This window comes from Pongo pygmaeus, chromosome 1 (assembly GCF_028885625.2).
Source record: "Pongo pygmaeus isolate AG05252 chromosome 1, NHGRI_mPonPyg2-v2.0_pri, whole genome shotgun sequence".
Taxonomy (NCBI): domain Eukaryota; kingdom Metazoa; phylum Chordata; class Mammalia; order Primates; family Hominidae; genus Pongo; species Pongo pygmaeus.
This window is the reverse complement of record NC_072373.2, coordinates 53,181,152-53,201,689: the sequence shown is the minus strand read 5'-3', so window position 1 is coordinate 53,201,689 and position 20,538 is coordinate 53,181,152. Positions and strand designations below refer to the sequence as shown.

Below are 20,538 nucleotides of genomic sequence, written 5' to 3'. Positions count from 1 at the left end.
ATAAATGAAAATTAGGCAATAAAATAAAGTTTAGTGAAAATAATATTCTCTTATCCAATAAGAAAGTGTTTGATTTTAACAAGTTTACCTGCCAAGCCATAAAATTTCCGACCTAGTTAAAACTATTTTATCTTAAAGAAGAGATGCAAATCAGCATTTTCAGGAAATAAACGTCATTGACTAAGAGATACAATTATAGGGTAAAATTTTGTAAATTTAGAAGTTGGTAATCTCTACAATTACTCAACATCTCTTTCATTTTTCTAGAAATAAAAAAAAATCTTTTACCTCCCAATTTTTTAAGAAGTGTAAAGAAAGAATTTCAGTCTCACTCCAAAACACTGTTTCCTGTGAAGACACTGGTTGCCAAACCTACCCCTATTCCCATCCTAGATTCCAAATATATTCGAGAACTTTGACCATTAATTTCTTTGAAGAGTAGATTTGGTTTTGTGGGTACATCAACCTTTCTTACAATATTTTTTTAAGTGTGAGAAATTTAAACAAAGAATATTTTCAAGCTTCAATGATATTGAAGTTCTTCTTAGTTCAACATTACTTGAATTTACATTTTATGAAAGACACTGGAAGAAATGTTAGAGATTATGTTGCCAATGCCACTACTACCAGTACTATAACTAATAGTAATTAATACTAATTGAACGCTTACTCTGCACAAAACATTGTTTTGGTATAAGCATGTTTTCTCCATTATCTCAATTAATCACCACATAGCTTTCTGAAGTAGTAATTACACTCAGTTTACAGGTAAATAAATTATTGGCTAGTGTCTTTTTTTTTGTTTTTTTGTTTTTTTGGTTTTTTTAAGACAGAGTCTCAGTCTGTCGCCCTGGCTGGACTGCAGTGGCAGGATCTTGGCTTGCTGCAACCTCCACCTCCTGAGTTCAAGTGATTCTCCTGTCTCAGCCTTCCAAGTAGGTAGGACTGCAGGCGTGTGCCACCACTCCTAGCTAATTTTTATATTTTTAGTAAAGTTTGAGACCAGCCACACCATGTTTGTCAGGCTTGTCTCAAACTCCTGACCTCAAATGATCCTGCCATCTCGGCCTTCCAAAGTGCTGGGATTACAGGTGTGAGCCACCGTGCCCAGCTGCAAGTTTTTTCTTTTTCTTTTTTTTTTTTTTTTAAATTAAAGTCACTTGTACACAACCCACATAAAGTAGAACTGGCATGGCAAACAATGTCCTTAGTACTACACAGCCAAGGCTGTGGACTGCTGTGTTTTCCTGAAGAATGACAATTTAATATGTGGAATAAGACATGTAAACAAACTCTACTGCAAGCTACAATGTGATTAATACTATATAGATTGGTGCTCTATTATTATAGAAGCCTAGAAAAGGGAAACAGTGCTCCTTTTATTCATACATTTAAAATAATTAATGCATAGTGTATGAAAGTGCTGAACACTGAGATAAGTAAGGAAAGCTTAATGGAGGGGGCTGTATTTTCATTTCATTGAATAATTGATTGAACATCAATATGGATGTGCAGTAAAGTAAATTCAAAGTATAAAGTACAATATACTATAAAAACCATACAATTATGAAAATGAAGTTTATATCTTGGGAACACTGATTTTTTTTTTCCTTGAGGATAAAAGATAATTAAGAGCAAAATGAGATTGGAAATATATGTTGAAGCCAGAAACTTGAGGGCTTATAATGCTCTGCAGTCAAAAGAGATACTGGCTACTAGCAGTGTGTTTTGGTAGAAGTGTATAGGAATGATTCTAGGATGTTCAGAAGGAAAGATCATTAGCTCCTTACCTATTGGGAAGGTACCTAAAGAAAATACTTAAGGACATTAGCACAAAACCCAGTAATCATTATACAACTTAGAGTATCTGAACATACTCTAAGTTTGAAGACATTTCTTCATCTGGTGTAGTTTCATCTTCTGATTGGTCACTTAGAAGATCACATGTTTGAATCGATGATGTATCTGCAACCTCTAAAACAGGAGCAATGCTAGGTCTTCTTATTTCTTTGCTTCCCTCTGTAGGAAGAGACAGGGTAGGGCCACTTGCTGACCTACAGCTTGTATCTTGCAAGTCTATAGCCACAGTACCTAAAACAATAAAACATGAAAATTTATCAAGGCGTTTGCCATATTGATCACTAGTGTTGAAGGTTAAATGAAATATGAAATATAATGAACATAATAAATATATATATAGAGAGAGAGTATATATTTATGCGTGTGGTATATGTTTAGTTCTGATAGCTAAGTATTTCTTTTGCACACACGCATTTTCCTGGACAAGAAAATCTCTATTTGCACAAAAGTGTATTTGCAGAGTGTTGTTCTGTAGCACAAAACATAGGATTTGTAAAATCCTGAAGTATATAGAAACTTAAACTGAAAAAAGTATACCCTGATGTTTCAATTTATATTTATTTAAAATTTATTCTTTTGTTGTTGACCATGTCCATTTTGTGAATTTTTCATTATGTCTTTCCCCCTTTGCTTTTTGTTTTATTTCTTTTTTTCTTTTTTCTTTTTTTTTTTTTTTTTTAAGACAGTGTCTCGCTCTATCCTCCAGGCTGGAGTGCAGTGGCACAATCTCGGCTCACTGCAAATTCCTTCTCCCAGGTTCAAGCGTCCCCTTTTCTATTGAGCTATCTTTTTGTAACTGATTTGTGACCACTTTTTAAACTATCGGAACTACTAATATGTTATACTTATTTTGTATTAAATGAATATTTATTGAGTGCCACATATGGGGAGCACTGTTCCAGGTACTTGAGATCTGTAGAGAAGACAAACAAAGTTTCTACAAGATGAAACCTGTATGTAGCAAGTAGACAAATAAATGGATAATTGTAGATAATGATCAGTAGCATGCAGGGAGAGGAATGGAATTTTTATTTGATAGGAGAGAAGGCCACTGTGAAGTTAGGACATTCGATTTTTGACCTGAAATACAATAAGGAACATACAAGTCATGGAAGTACCTGGAGTCAGTAAGAATGGCAATCCCAAGCCCAAGTGGCTTAAGGTTATTGAATACTTGAGGCACTCAAGGAATAGAAGGTGGAAGAAGCAATTCCCTTTGTGAATTTTATTGAAATTTAAAAATTAATTTTAATATCCATTTATGAAAAATTGAGGTTCCTCTCCTTCTGGAGAAAATAACGATGAAAGACAACATATTTCATAATTACTCATTTCATTTATGCACTCTAAAAGTTGTTAGTCTTTGCTTTGTCCCATTCTTTGAAACAATTACAGTCATGCATTGCTTAAAAAGGGGGATATGTTCTGAGAAATCTACCATTTGGTGATTTCTTAGATATTCAAACATCATACTTACACAAACCTAGATGAGGTAGCCTACTATCCTAGGCTATGTGGTACATAGGCTATATGGTATAGCCTACTGTTATATGGTATAGGTATAGCCTACTGCCCCTAGGCTATATGGTATAGCCTCCTGCTCCTAGACTACAAATCTGTACAGCATGTTACTGTACTGATTGGTGTAGTCAATTCCAACACAATGGTAATCTCAATATAGAAAAGGTACACTAAAAACATGGTATTACAGTCTTATGGGACCACCATTGTATATGCCGTCCATCATTGACTGAATTGTCTTTATGCAGCACATGACTATTTAAAATTCTACTTTCCTCAAACCTCTGACCTTCCAACCTTCTTCCTCATTATAATAACATGAACTGAAGAAATTTTTACTTTATCTCAGCCCTTCACTTCCATAGTGATTTTTTAGACCTTGTTATAACCAATAAAAACAATGTTGCACACATTTTTATGCATTCACCTTTTGATCACCACTATTTCTTGTTTGTTCAGGTCACTCTCACTGATTTCCTAACACTAGCTATGATTTTACCATGCAGGAACTTCAATTCTACTGATGATACCAGAGTTTGTCTCATTCCCTTGATGCTCTCTATTCTCTTCTTACCTATCTTAAATTCCGTGTTTAAGCATTATGATTATTTTCTTGCATATACCCCTGGATCCCTTGATACATTTTTGCTTCATTCCACTCTCTTGACAAAATAGAACCCTGCTTAAGTTAAACTCTCCATGTTCCCCATATCTATACCTATGCAACTGAATACACTCGGACAGTTTAGCTCTTGCATCATTAATAGTCTCTCCACATTGTCTGTCCTGATTTTTGGCAGTTTCACCATATACATAGATGATCCTTCCAACATTCCAGACTCAACTCCTTGTCCTCTTCTCTAGTAATGGCTTTTTCTACTATCACTCCAGTCATTCACTCTCATGGCCACACCTTAGCTTTTGTAATTATTACTTGCTGCACATCATCTCTCCTTCTGGCATTTCACTCTTTGACACCTGTACCTTGGCTTTCCACCTCTTTCCCTCTTGATTTTCACTGGAATTAGAATCGATTAATCCACTCTCCTTTCAGTCTTTTTAACCAAAATACATCTTTTCACTTCCTTACTTAAATTAAGTTCCATGGCCTATAATTATACACAATCTATTATACAAACCCTCAATCTCTCTGCCTTCCTTACTTGCTTGTACTTTCAACACAAGCTACAAATCCATTTCTTTTCTCCGTTTTGCAGTCAGACGTTTTAAGAACTGTCCAGACCTACTGTTTCTAATTTATCTTCTACCATTCTTTCCCAAACGCAGTCCAATCTAGCATTGTCCACCACCACTCCATTGAAACAGCTCTTATGAGGGTGAACAATGATCATTGCATTGCTAAAGTCAATTGACACTTCTCAGTCCTTATGTTATGACATATCAGTAATATTTGACATGGCTTACCGTGGTGTTGTCTTAATGCACTTAGCTCACTTGGATTCCAGGACACCACACTCACTGGGTTTTCCTACTAGCCTGCCAGTAGCTCCTCTCTGGTCTCCTTTGCTGGTTTCTTCTCATCCCCCTGATACTTAATCTTAGTATACTGCAGAGGTCTGTTCTTTGTCTTATTTTTTCCTGCCTGTACTCATTTCCTCAAAGACTTCATTCAGTCTTATGGTTTTAAATACATACATAAGATCAGAAATACAAAATTTACTTTTTCAGCCTATCTGTCTCTCTCCTGAAATCTAGACTCTTAATATAACTTCCTGTTAGACATCTTCAAGGTGTTCCAAAGTACTCTTTATCTTCCCTTTACCCCCGCAAAACCTGCATTCCCCCTAGCCTTTCCTCTCAATTTATGGCCATTCCCTTTCTCTAGTTGCTTAATCCAAAAACCTTATGTTTCTTCACCCTTCATTTTTTCTCACAGTTCAATTTCATTTTTTAAGGAATCCTGATTATCCTCAAAGTACATCCAGAATTTTCTCCTTCTTATCACTTCCACTTGAAAATAGTCTGATCCTTGCTCCAAACCATCTATTTTCAACAGCAGCCCGAGTTGAGCACTCAGCATTGGTGAGATCAGGTCAATGGCTCTGCATAAAGCCTTGCAATAATTCCCACTTCACTGAGAGTAGAAGCTGCAATCCCATATGGACTTAAATAAGCCCAACAGGATCTGGCCTCTTTCTACCTATTCCTCCTCATCTCCTACTACTCTTTCAGCATTCACTGTGTTTGAGGCACAAGGGCCCTTTTACTGTTCCTGGAGCACCCCAGCCAGGCTCCCACTTTAGGGCCTTTGTACCAGCTGTTATCTCTTTCTCCAGACCTCCACAGGACTAATTCCTCATTTCCTTCAGGTATCTGCTCAAACATCACCTTCTGGCCTACTAAGCACTTCATTTAAAATCTGTTCCTCCCAAAATTAATTATCTCCTATACTAGCTCTGTTTTCTTCTTTTAGTTTTTCCTTTATAACTTATAACCCACTAACATATTAAATAATTTACTTATTTTTTTATATGTACTTTGGTTATCGCCTGTCTTCTACATAATAGAATGTAAGCTCTATGAACTAGGTATCTTTGTTTGTTTCTTCACTAACGTTTTATCACAAACACTTACGAGAGTTCTTGGTACATATTAGGTACTCAATAAATACTTTTTTGGGTACATATCAGGCACACAATAAGTACTTTTTGAAGACATTAAAAATGAATATTGCTACTGTAGAATAAAAATAAGTAAATGACAAATAGGATTACCTAAGAAGGTCTAGGTAGAACCATGGAATGGTGTTTGGAGGTAGTGATATTTAGACTAAGATATAAAGAATTAGAAGTCATTACTTAGGCAATGTTGGGGTGTGAGGAATAGTTCCGTCAGAGGAAACTTAATATTTTAAGGCCCATTGGTGAAAAAAAAACATTAGTGAAGATTGAAAGAAAGTGAGTATGTTTGGAGCTTAGGAGAGCAGCAAAGGGGTGGTAAAATGTGGGGCTAGAAAAGTCAGAAAATATCATTAATAAAAAGCCTATAAAGAAAATGATGACGTAATTTATTTTCTAAACTAGGATACTGCAGAGTAAAAGGGGGTTCTTTTAATAATTACATCAGGACAATTACATAAACTGAACAATCCTAAGAAACTGGAACATTCCTAAGAAAACTAGGATTGCCTAATGCAAACAAGAACTTTTGGTTATCCTATTTATAAGTTAAGTCACACTATAGAATTTAGACTTTTTTTCCAATAGGTAGTATAAAGCAGGTGATTTGTTCAGGAAATGATACTATCAAAATTATTTTTAAAAATTTTTACTCTGGTGGCAGGATGGAGAATTAAGTGTAGAGTGGCAAGGCTGGAGGCATGGAAAGAAGACAAGGTTGTTGATCCTGCAGTTCAGGGAGAGGAGGATGGAGGCACAGACCATGATGATGTTGGTGGTGGACATGGAAAGAAAACTGAATGATTCTAGGGGCTATTTACTGACCAGATTTAATAGAATTTGGTTAACAATGAGGTATGAAAAGAGCGGGTGGTGAAGAGTCAGAATGGTGGCTTTACAAATCAAAGGATAATGTTGTCATCTGCATTTTAGCAAGAAAAAAAAAGAAGGAGAAAAATGGTGTTGAATGACTGAATGAGAGTGTAGGGATCAGTTTAATTTGAATATGCTGTGCCAGTTTTTCCCACAAAATACTCAAATAGAAATAACCAGTAGACAGTTCGCGTTACTGTAAAGAGATGTTGAGTTAATGCTTTAGATAAAGGAATAATCAGTTTATGGACAATTGAATCCATGAGAACAGAAGTGACCACACAATGAAAATGAATGTGCACAATGCAGAAAAAAAGGCATTAGAGTGTTTCAGGAAGAACATGGTCAATATTCTTGTCATATACTGTGAAGACAATCATTAGATGTAGTGACAAAGAGGAGCATGGTGACATTGCCTGAATAGTTTCAGTGATATGACTGCAGGTGTCAGATTGAACGGGGTAGAATCACGGGCACAGGACAACAATAAAATCTAAAGCCTGCCACTAAACACAACACTTTGGAGAAATTTGTCTCTGAAGTTGTTATCACAGAAGGTTCAAAATTACATGTGTATGGTGCACACAGAGATATGAACACACACACACACACACACACACACACACACACATACACAGAGTGAGAGAGAGACAGAGAGAGACAGAGAGAGAGAGATCAGCCAGTGATTCAGAATAGAAAATGAAGTTAGGTAATGAAGAGGGATTAAAGAGTAAAGCCTCTGAGGAGGAACAAGAGCATGGTTCGTGGAATAAATGAATGTATCAGTATTATTTAAAAAGGACACATTTTCCTTGTGACAGATACTACATGTTTGTAGGTTTGTAGATGGTTTGGTAGCCAAACCGTAAAGAAATTCTTATTTGCATGGAGGTATTTTTTCTTTTACCTTTTTTCTTCTGTGTCATAGAAGCCAAGTTCAATGATGAGAGTGAGGTGAGAGATGGAAAGAGAATTTTGAGAAAACGAAGAATATTTGAAATAGCCTCTCTTGATGATAATTACAAAGAGAACTTACAAAAGAAATATAAAAGTGTATGATGCTTTATATATAATGAGAAATATAAAATGATTGTTGGTTGTGTTTTTGTAATATCTTAGATTGAGGTTTTTTTGGACACGGAGTCTTTTTCTGTTGCCCAGGCTGTTCTCAAACTCCTGGCTCAAGTAATTCTTCCACCTCAGCCTCCGGAATAGGTAGTATTATAGACATATGCCACCACAGTAGGCTAATATCTTACTTTTTAAAAAATTCACAACTTAGAACTGTTGTCCTGTATACCTAATCATACCTAGTTTGTAAAATGCAGCATGTTTGAAATTTTATTTAAACTTTTAATAAAAATTTAAATGCATTTGTATTTATCATTATTTTTTATTTTAGGAATAAATTAATGATATTTCAAATTTGTTTATACTTACCCATGCTGGCAATTATGCTATGTACAGGTAATCTGGAAGGTCCATGATAAAATGACCTGGACACATTGCTTTTTCTCTGCTGGTCTTGGTTTTTAAATGCTGAATTCTCTTCTTTGGTGATATTAATATAAAAACATATGTCTGTAGAATTCATAATGTATCGAGGACCTGGATTCAGCAAAATGTTTTTATTATCCTCCCTCCTAACACCAATCAAGCAGACGCCAAACCTTAATTTAAAAAAAAAATTAGAGTTTGTAAGAAAATTAGTAAATTATTGAAAGGCTGAGGAAAACAAAAGTTTTAAATCATAGCATTTTAAAGCTTGAAATGATCCTAGAAGTTCAAGATCCTCATTTTTACAGGAAAATAAACTATGTGCCTAGTGCGTTGTAAAACCAATTTAGCTGATTATGACCACTATAAATTCACATTTTAATGAAAATGAATGGAAGAACATAAGAAACATGAGTGCATGTATACACTAAGGGCAATATTATTTTGCAAATTTTTACAGTTTTACTTTGGTCAAAAAACATAAACAGCATTTCTTACTTTGGTTAAAAAAAGTAAATAAAAAGCTTAAAACTATTGGCCAAAGGAAAGAAACTTACCCATGGTCACCTGAAAGAGAACCAGGGTCCCTGAATTTATCATAGTTGGTTTACTTTAAATTTTAGAAAAAAAATATATATTTTTAAATAGTCTTAAATAGGTATGCACTTAGTCAGAAAAAAAAAGTAAAGTAGAATACAGAAGCTCCTTGACTTATGATAGAGTTATGTCCTGATAAACCCAGCATAAGTTGAAAATATTGTTAAATAAAAAATGCTTTTAATATAGCTAGCCTAACAAATATCATAGTTTTAACCTAGCCAACCTCAAACATACTCATAACACTTACATTGCCTACAGTTGGGCAAAATCATCTAATACCAAGCCTGTTTTATAATAAAGTGTTAAATATCTTATGTAATTTATTGAATATTCTACTGAAAGTGGAAAATAGAATGTATGGATACTGGAAGCATGGTTTCTACTGAATGGCTATTGTTTTGTACCATCATGGTCAAAAAATAGTAAGTCAAAGCATCATAAGTTGGGGGTTCCTGTACATTACATAATAGATTAGTTAGTAGACTATATAGGTATATTGTAAATCCTCCAAAATGTGTCACATTAAAACATTTAATACAGATAATATGTTATTTTCATTATATACATACATTTTTATTTCTTAAGTAAATCCTTTTTTTTTCCAAAAAGGAAAAGAAAAAAAAAAGTTCTATGTTTGAAGTGGAAGCTAGTTTTATTTATTTTTTAACTTACTTCTCAGGCCAAAACAAGGGCCACCATCAGAGATTTTTTTTCAAATGTATAGTTTTTAGAAATATTAGTGTTACTTTGTTTTAGTTCCTAATCAACATCTTAAAATTCAGATCTGTGAAGAAGATTTTCATGTGTATGTAAATTCTTAATGGATTAAAATATTTTTAAAAGACTTTAAAAGTTGCTAAATGAAATATTCCTACTAAATTATAATTTACTCCTGACTGTCTTATAGAGACCATACAGACACCAGGGTTCAAATGTTTCAACATTGGGGAATATTGTGACAAAAATTCCGGAATGCCTAAATACATGAACACGATATGCACTCTATTTTAGAAAACTATTTTCACATGATATGCTTGACTGATTGATATTTTAATTTTTCTCTGAGGCAGAAACATACTTTTTGTGTGCATGGAAAGAAGCATATGTAAAACTCTTTCCTTCATATTCAGCAAAAAATGTACTTTCTTCCAAAACAATGTGGTAGACTTCATTCCCGGAGCATCTACCGTACATCTTCTGCCATTGTTCTGGCGATTGCTGGCCTTCTCTGCAACACAGGCACACACACATACACACACACAAAAAGAAAACACAGTGAATGTGGTTAAAAAACAGTTGTTATAGAACTGTTTCTCAACTGTGTAAGAACTGGCAAGCACAATCCAAAGAAGCATCTGAGTAATGCTTTGAAGTCTGAACATGACATTATATGCAAGAGTTTCTATAAAAATTTTGAAATTAATAGTATATATATGTGTGTGTGTATATATATATATATATGTATATATATATATATATATATATATATATATATATATGCTTGAGAAATGGCAGTTTTCTAGAAAGTGGGAGTTTTTAAAGATCCAGCTAATGAAAAGATTTACTCTCATAATGAATCAATGAGATACAGTATTTTAGTCTCTCTTTATATGTATATATATATATATCCTATCATGCATATCTTCTAAAATTTGTTTTACAGTCTCCATAATATGGCCAACGTTATCTTACCTATGATACCTGCGTGGCTGCTGTGGGTATTTTATTTTGCTTTATACTTAAAATTACAAATTTATCTCAATTTATCTTTGATTTTATAGAAAATATACCTTTAGTTTTTGTTCATATCATAGCAATAACTTTCTTCCAATTGTATAGCAGTCACAAAAAGACACTTTTCTGTGCTAAATGTAAGGGTCTCTCCAACTAACTGAATATTTTTGTAACCACAAAATTCATGTTGGAATCCTAATCCCATTATGATGGTATTTGGGAGTGCGGCCTTTGAGAGGCAACTAGGTTATGAGAGTGCAGCCCTCAGGAATGGAATTAGTGCCTTTTAAAAAGATGCTAAAGAGCTATCTCCCCGCCATGTGAAAATACAAGTCAGCAGTTTAAAACTCAGAAGGGGGCCCTCACCAGCACTGGATTATGTTGGCACCTAGATCTTGGATTTCCAGCCTTCAGAACTGTAGGAAATGAATTTCTGTTGTTTATAAAATGCCCAAGCTGTGGTAATTTGTAATAACAGCCTGAACTGACTAAATCTCCAAAAGACATCCCACATAAGTATTTTTATAAAGAAGATAATTTTACCACAAAAAGTGCAATGTCTTTTGTTCTGGAATGTTCTGCGCTGCCCGCCTAACTCAGTGGCTTTAGAAATATATTAAAAATTCAGTTTATGAGAAATTCATAATGGATATATAAATAGGTTATTTCTCATTTTATATAATAAATTCATTTACCTTTGCTGAATGACGCTTATGAACTCTACAAAAAAAGCACATTTTAGAAGCAATATGATAAATATATAAAAATCAAAATAATTTATCATAATCTCTAATAGATTCTTAATGGATCAAAACAGATCACAAGACATTACAACCATGTTTAGGACTTTAAAAGCCATTTTAAACTGAGTATTGTCTAAAGGGTTATTAGGAAGGTAACATTTATCAATATTTTCAAATTGTCGATTAGCTTTAAAAAATATCTATATTTTCTAAGTATTCCTCATTTCTGCCTCATTCCTTCTTAAGTATGCTTAAAGAGTTAAGAGCCTGGGCCCTAGAGTTTGATTGTCTAATCTGAGTCCCAACTCTATAATGGTTTTTTGTTTTGTTTTGTTTTGTTTTTATTTTTATTTCTTTATTTTTTTTTTTAGATGGAGTCTTGCTTTGTCGCCCAGACTGGAGAGCAATGGCACGATCTCAGCTCACTGCATCCTCTGCCTCCTGGGTTCAAGCGATTCTACTGCCTCAGCTTCCCGAGTAGCTGGGATTACAGGCACCTGCCACCATGCCCAGCTAATTTTTGTATTTTTAGTAGAGATGGGGTTTCACCATGCTGGCCAGACTGGTCTTGAACTCCCGACCTCAGGCGATTCGCCCGCCTTGGCCTCCCAAAGTGCTGGGATTATAGGTGTGAGCCACCGCCCCTGGCCAAACTCTACAGTCTTTTGTGAGTTATTTAACTTTTCAGTGATTCTTCATCTCTTCAGTGAAAAACAGTATCAGCTTCATTGGGTTAGATAAAATGAGGTAACACAAAGAAATCACTTGGGAGATGTTGGGATCAGAGAAAACACGCAGTAAATGTAAGCTGCCAATATTACTCTGATGTTACATCTTCCTCATTGCTAAATTCCGGAGCTATTTTAAATAAACCTAGTCAACTTACTAAACAATAATGCTTTTAAAACTTGTGCCCATTCTTCCATAATATTAATGTATTTTTGGAAGTAGGAAAACAACAACATAAAACAGTTTTGATTTTTGATTGCATATGACTACATCTAGCTACTACTTCCTAAGAATGATTGTCCCTGGTGGAAAAAACGTTCCCTTTGGCAAACAAAAATAAAGTTATTTTTGTTATGTACCACATTACTATTTAGCAAGATGGTACTTGGCAAAAACAGAACCTATCTGAAAGGCTGAAAATGTATGAGATGGTGCTGGTAATTCATCAGTATTTGTTTGAGATCCAAAAGCCAGCATGAGGTCAACTAATTGTCATGCAAGGGTACTAAAAGCTATTCAAGAGAATTAAAAATCTAATTCCAAAAGCTGACAGGGGAACACAATGTGGTAACTTGGAAGGGAACAGAAATGGATGGAATCGGACAAGGACAGTTCAGATAAATTTTCTTAAATAATTTACTTATTGCCTTGCTATTTTACACTGGCACATTGCCCCTCAGGCAGCATCATTTTTTAGGATGTCATTTCGTTGGAATTTTTTTTTCTTTATGATTTTTTCAAAACCTCTAATAGTTAACTTGGAATCTCTAAATTAATCTAATTGTCAATATACTAATTTTGATATTTTCATCGCATGTTATTTGCTTGAGAAATGCTAGACATCAATATTACATCTAATGCTGGTGTGTATATCCAGTCCCCACTCATTAACTAATATACAAAATATTTATTGAGCACCTGTGAAATATAAGGAAAGGCTTTAGATTCAAAGGTTATGGCAGTTAACAAAAAAGGTAAAAATGTCTTGTCTCACAGAGCCACTAGTGGGAGAAGGCCAACAATAGACAAGAAAAAGCAAGTTGTGTTGTGTTTAGAGATGATAATTGTGGGGAGAAAAATAAAGCAGAAAGGGAGCTAATATTTTAGCAGGTAGAATAAAATGTAAATAGTGTGACTAGGGAAAAGATGATATTTGAGTAAAAATCTTGAAGAAGGCAAGAGAGGTCTGGGAGAAGACCATTACAGGCAGAAGCAGCTACAAGCACTTCCCTGAGACAGAGTTAATGCTTGATGCGGCTAAGGAAGAGCAGGGAAGTGAGTTCAGCTGGAATTCAGGGAGGGGGAGAAAATGGGGCCACAGAGGTAACTAGCTGGGAGGAGGGATCATGTAGGACTTTACAAATAACTGTACTGTGGCTTTGACCTTTCATTGGGATGACTTGGCAATCATTGGAGATTTTTGAAGACTAGTACAAAAGATCTGATTCATATTTTATAAAATCCCTCTGGTCATTTTGTTGAAAACAGATTGAAGAAGGGACAATGACCAGTGAGGGGGTTATTGCAATGATCCACCTAAATGATATTGGTTTGAATCATGTTAGATTCTGGGTATGTTCTGAAGGCAGACTTGAAAAATTTGCTAATGGAAGAGAAAAATATATAACAATCTTAAATATTCTTAGCCACAAGAAACATGGATAGATAAACAAACAAATAAATATCCATATAGATAACAGTGAAAATGCAAGTCCCAGTGCTTACAAGACATCATGGGGAAATCTTAAATACAAAATGTTAGATAAAATAATAGTCTGCAGATTCAGCTTTATAGTAAACTAAGTCCTAGAAAAAGAGAGATGTCAAACAGACATGGTGAATGTGAGGTTTCACAAACATTTGGAATGTTTATTTTTTTAAATCTGGAATACTAGGTACATGGGTGTTCACGATAATATTCTTATACCTTTTGAATGTCTGAAATATTTTCTAATAAATAAAAAATAAAATGCATCACAAAAAGGCAAAAAAACTCCACCATGATTGATACTAATAATTAAAGCTTTTTGTTTGTGTATTTTTCACTGCTTCCTTGCTGTGTTTCAGGGCAGCATTTGGTCTACATTATATGAGCTTCCCCCATCCCCTACTTACTAATATTTTAGGACTAATATTTTCTCTAGGCAGAAAGTAATCATTTTTCCATTTCTATGATGAATGTATTGAATTTAACTTTTTTGAATATCTACCCAGTTACTCAATGTATTGAATAATCTATCTTTTTACTCACTAATTTAAAACAACTCCTTTATCAAACACCAAATTCCTAATTATCTGTGCCTGTATTAGAGGTACATATAATTTATAGCCTGTTAATTGATTCTTCTCTATGTATTCACTAATAGCGCACCATTTCAATTATTGTAACTGCATATTATTTTTAAGTATATAAGATAATCCCCTCTCATTATTAGTGTCCTTGAAAATTTTCCTTGCTTGTCTGCTTCGTTTTATCACATAAACTTAAAATCAGCTTATCTATTTTAAAAAAGAATGTTGTGTTGGTATGATTGTTGGGATGGAATTAAAATAATAAATTTGGATGAAATTGACATCTTTATGTTAGTAACATATTATACCTTCATTTGCATGCTAATTACTCTTTATTTCTGCCACAACATCTCACCCAACACCAAATGCAGCAGAATGTAGCAGTGGAACCACTGAGCCCTGTTGTTTACTTTGTTTTCTGGAGGATTTCTGGTGACTAGAACATATTCTAAGACATAGTAGACATTCAAAAATATTTATTTAATGAAAAAATTTTATTTTCCTGGTAATCTATGAGATATATGCTTTTACTCCCATTTCACAGATAAAGAAACTGAGGTTCAATGGCTTTGATGATCTTGCCAGCATGGGTAGATCAAATAATTCAGCCCAGACACTCTGGCTAAAAAGTCAGCACTTTGTTCAGGAACGTCAGTTCTAAGGAGCTCCACTATTCAGTGTGAATGTTGCTGCTGTTTTATTTCCATTCTTCAGGCTACTAGGATATTAAATGCCAAGTTTTTGTACCTTTATTAGTAATGCAGGACATTTTACATCCTATAGATCTGTCCAAAAATCATTAATTTGTCTTCAGCTTACAGTTCTATCCCAATTATCTATTTTTCTTATATCTTACTTTTTATATCTGGGTAGACTTAATTCAAGATTGATTTTGAATGAGGGAGAAATAATTACATAAATAAATAGTGCATTTCCAAACTTCTTATAGCAGCAAATCCTTTAATTATATCACCCAGGTGTGACTTGTACTCATATATTTGTTTATTCCTTCCTCCATCATCAATTCTTACACCTTTAAAACAGTCCTAATTCATTTCCTTGTTTCCAGTGAACGCTTTCACAAATCCTTTTATAGTAATGTAATAAGAGTAAATTTCAAAATCTCAAATTATTTCATGTCACTCTGCCATTGAAAATGCTAAAGGGCTTCCTTCTTACATTAGATAAACTTTGAAAAATTGTCATTACAAAGCCCTGCTCACCTGTTCTATGACTGTCTTTCAGGTTTCACCTGTTACTTCTGTCTGCTTTCTCTTATGCACATCAGCCAATAGAAGTCTTTAATTTGTCCTGAACAAGACACTGTCTCTTATGTCTAGGATTTTCCACAACACTTTTCTGTCTACCTCCTATGGCGTATCCATTCTTGACCCTCAGCTTAATCATTACTTCCTCAGTTTTGCTGTAGTGTACTTCTCCTTTCATAATACTGTAACATTAAATTGTGTTAATTAATTCTTAATATCTTGCTTCCCTATGAAATAAGCTTTATGAGAAAAGGGATCATGTATTGTTTACCACTATATCCCCAAGACGTGACATCGGTTCTGGCACAGAGGAAGAGCTTAATATATGTTCTGTTAAATGAACAAAGAATAATCTAACAATGTTCTTCATGCTCAATTACTAAATGTTCTGCTTTTCTAATTATATAATTCCTTTTGCCTTCACCAGAATAATTTTTAGGTCTAACGAATTACTTTCTTTATGATAAATGTGTCATTAGAATTAAAAAAAAAACACTGAGTTTCATAATCACTAATAGACATGAAGTGAATTTAATATTATATCAATTTAGTGTTATAATTAGATAAAAACAGCAGCAGTAAAAACACAAGAAATATTATGGACAAAAAGCATAGAATGGGAAGCTCATTGAAAATTATGAAAAATCATTTAATAAAGATTTGAGATGTGTTTATAGCAATTAAATGAACATTTAGGGGAAATAAGAGGCTTGTGTACTTACTAACTGTTAACCTTGAGGTACACTCCAACCTCTAAAGTAGTATAATCTGTTATCTACTTCATACTCTTGTGAGACTGTTCTACTATATTGATTGGTAATTGAATAGTAAAGAATCCTTCCTAGCCAAGTTTATGTCCACATTTGTTTTCAAAATCATTGCTAGCTACAGCTACTTTTAATGATCTTGGATTTTAAAAAAAGGAAAAAAATAATAGAATATGGAGATGAAACATTATATTAAAAAAAAAAACAAATGGAGTACAGAAGAACAGTATATGTTTAATATTTGAAAGATTCCCAGCCAGGCACGGTGGCTCATGCCTGTATTCCCAACACTTTGGGAGGCTGAGGAGGGTGGATCACATGAGGTCGGGGGTTTGAGACCAGCCTGACAAACACGGAGAAACCCTGTCTCTACGAAAAATATATATATGAAAAAAAAGGCTGGGCATGGTGGTGCATGCCTGTAATCCCAGCTACTCCAGCCTGGGCAACAAAGGAAAGAAGAGAAAGAAAGAATCCCCTAGGTCTCTAGTCTCTCTGAATAAAGGGGCATGCTGTAGAGTTCATGCACCCAATACCCAATACCAGTCATGAGAGCCTTAGAAAATTTTGATGAGACATCTTGGAAGGAAAAGAAGCTTGTGTCTATTATTCTTGACATTTTTATGCCCTCAACAAATGTCTTAATGGAACAAACTTAAAAGGAAAGGATATTGGAAGACAAGTTGATTGCTTGGGAAAAAGGAAAAAAGCAGTCTAGTGAAGTAAATAAATTACAAATTCCATGACTTTGTAGCCTTCGGCCATGCAATTTCAGATCTCCCATTCCTATCATTTAATAATATTTTAGGCAGATCCCATTTCTTTAAAATCACGTTGGAGATCCATTTAAATCCAACCCAGGCCTATCAAATTGGAAGCTCTAATCTTACCAGCTCAGGCTTGTTCTCCCTGGGCTGTCACTGCTCCGTAGGCTAATTCTAACTGCCGTCATTGTTTTCTATGAAGATGGTAACCACATGATGCCTATCTTATAGAGACATGAAAATGTTTTTTGGGGAGTGAGAGGTGGGCCTCTGTATGACATCACTGGTAAGTAAGAAACTGCATTCCGCTCTTCCTTATTTCCTAGCGGTACACCCTACAGACTCTAGCTTCTTGAGCTGCCTCACTTTGTGGAGTAGATGGGGTACTAGAAAGATAGGTCAAACCTTTTTAAACTATCGGTTGTACTTCAGGAAACTCAAGCGCAAGAGTGTGGGCTGCTCCACAGCAGTCTCTACTCCCTGACTTGTCATCTCCCTGACTTGCCATCTCCTTCTCTTCTTCCCCTCGTGTTCAAATAATCTCAGGAAACTACATAAGCAGATGTCTAACTGGCAAACGAGATGTTAGTTCCTACTGCAGGCAGACATCCTATTTTCCATGAGTAATAAGTAAATTTTTTGGACCTCACCTCACTAGGCTGGGGGTGAATGCATAACCACTGTGCTCCTCTATCTGTCACCCTCTCTGATCATCTCTTTTTATAGAAGGGTAAGAAGATTAGTAAAGAAAATACTTGACTCATTTTTGTCCTCAGTTTTGGGTTATAATCACCAAACCTGGGGCAACATGAAGGTTCCTCTCAGCACAGTAAGTATTGGTTAGAAAAAAACAAACCACAAAAAAGCTGTTTGTTCCCTTCTGTTTATTGTTTCCAAGGTAAAGATATTATTTGTTCCATTAACTTTTGGATTGTGTGTAAATCAATCTGGACAATTTTTTAAAACATGAGTTGCATATTTCTCACTTACCGATGATTGCATTTTCAAGGCAAATGGGTGTTTATTGGCAGAAAGAATTAACTCACATATTAGTCTACTGCACTTCAAAATAATCAACCAAGTGGAATAAGGGCTGTTAGCTAATAAGTAGTTGGATCTGCTCTTTGCAGAAATGTATTTCAATACAGACCTCTGAATGCAGTAAAAGAACCTTATATAGTTTTGTTTTTAAGAGTTTCCCCACATCAGTTTTTCCAAAGGGAGAAATAAAGGATTTAATTGGAATTTCCTGTCCTAGATACAATATTTTGAAGTCTTAATATGTTGCATACTCTGTTCTTATTTCAGGATATGCTGTACAACCCTGTGCAGTAAAGTAGTCCCATTTTAATAAAATAGCACAAAATCTTATTATACTGATGACTTCTTATGTTTTTATGAACCTGTATGTTTTTGTGAAATTCATATTAATAGATGTTAGAAAGTAGAATTTATTTTTTTAATTTTCGTATTTTATTTATGTATATAAGAATGCCATCACACTAGAGGTAAACTAAAGAAAAGCCTTGGTGTTATGAAGCACTGCCTTTAAAATTGTAAAATATAATCATTAGTGGGAGGCTACCTCTTTCACAGCATTGTTTTAAGCACCTCTACATTGTAATCCTTGGATTTAGTTTGCTAGTACATTTTGTTCTCTTTGATCCTAAATAATGTAGCTAAACAGATGATAAATAATTTACTTCAGATTCACCAAAATTGACACAGATTGTCATATTAGTTACTTTTATATATTTATATTTATTATCAAACTAAGTTATCTTTGCATCAATGGGAATAAAGAGCACCTTGTCACAAGGTAACTTTGATATATAATTCATTCTCCACTATGCAGTAAAAGTGTTTACATATATATAACTACAGAAATTTTTGCATATATGTAACTGTAGAAATATTTTGACATTTTTAGGAAAGAATTTCATTCCAGTTTGTACTTAAATAATATTAATGAGTTAAATATAAATTTCTTTATTGATATTCTATTTTGAAGAAGATAAGAAAATGTATTAACTCTATATTGATTGCAAGGAAATTTTAAAGGTCTAAAATAAGTCACCAAAGGGTTTAAATCTAATTAAAATTAATGCACTTTATTTAATTCCATAATCTATGGGAATTATGTCCGTTTGGTTGCAATCAGTTTGTTGTTTGTATACTTCCCAGGGTGTTTTTTTGCACTCATGAATTACATTATTTCACAATTATTGCAAACTTTATTTAAAAATTAAAATATCTAAATGGTATTACAATTCTGCTTTTACTATCAATGTTAGGAATCTACAATTTAGCCACTGTAGGTCAAATAAATAATTCTGACAAATCGTAGCCTGTTTCATTGGAAAGATAAATATAATTTATGGTACGGGGGTATGTGGGGTACACAGAAGCTTCCAAAACAGGTGAGTTTACAAAATAAACAGCTAACATATAACTTTGTATTATATGAACATTTATTCTTGTAAGTCTGCAGATAGAACTGGCTGTACAGATGCAGAATATCTAGGAAGAAAAGTACTTAAGAACTCCAGATAGAAGTAATAATAATAAAAAAAGACACCTCAGTCTACTAGGAAGATGCTTATGAATTCCAATTCTTGAATAGCGGAACTGCCCCAACATTGTAGGTCACCAAGCATCAAATTAGAAATCTGAGTTCTAAGATTAAGAATTGCAGACACAATATACAGCATGGTAATCAATTTTCTACCACCAGATGGAACCGGAAAGCTGTTTGCCATTTTCAGGATAAGAAAAATGGCCATCAAAAGTGGAGCGAATAGGAAAATGCTAAATGGTTTTCAAGCGTTATTGACAGTGATCATAAACAATGAACACCATTTTGAAAGGCATCTACTTCAATGAGAAATAAAAAAAGGTGCAAAAGTTACATTTTAAAGGTTGATTGTACATGAAAGTAGCTTAAATTCACTGCCCTTAACGTTGGTTTCTCCTTCAATAACTCCAACGGGTTTTTTGAAGTGTTCATTTAATTCCTGTTACCACCACAGAGAAAAAATACCCTAAAATTGTGTTAAGACTTTTCATCTACTTTTTAAACTGTCAGATGAAAAAATAAATTCACTTGTAATACTGGAGCTGCATTCTCAGCTCTTTAACTCCATTATTAAATAAGTTATATCTCACTGATTTTAAACTGTTCTACTTCAGCATTAATAAAATTTTATAGCTACACTGTACTTTCCCCTCTCTCACACAGATCACAGCCTGCT

At 34.1% G+C, this 20,538-nt stretch overlaps 1 protein-coding gene across 7 annotated transcripts in view; it reads right to left on the bottom strand.

The window, feature by feature from the left end:
• KCNT2 (potassium sodium-activated channel subfamily T member 2) overlaps positions 1 to 20,538 on the bottom strand; it is a 392,642-nt gene that overhangs the window by 114,497 nt on the left and 257,607 nt on the right. For 5 of the 7 annotated variants that reach the window (XM_063647669.1, XM_054449259.2, XM_063647664.1 and 2 more), the window contains exons 15-17: positions 10,069 to 10,218; positions 8,334 to 8,563; positions 1,878 to 2,091 (exon numbers count right to left, since the gene is read on the bottom strand). In XM_063647669.1, the coding sequence (XP_063503739.1) occupies positions 1,878 to 2,091; positions 8,334 to 8,563; positions 10,069 to 10,218 (594 nt within the window). The remainder of the gene's footprint in view (positions 1 to 1,877; positions 2,092 to 8,333; positions 8,564 to 10,068; positions 10,219 to 20,538) is intronic. The other 2 variants (XM_063647672.1, XM_054449267.2) reach the window with 1 other exon arrangement.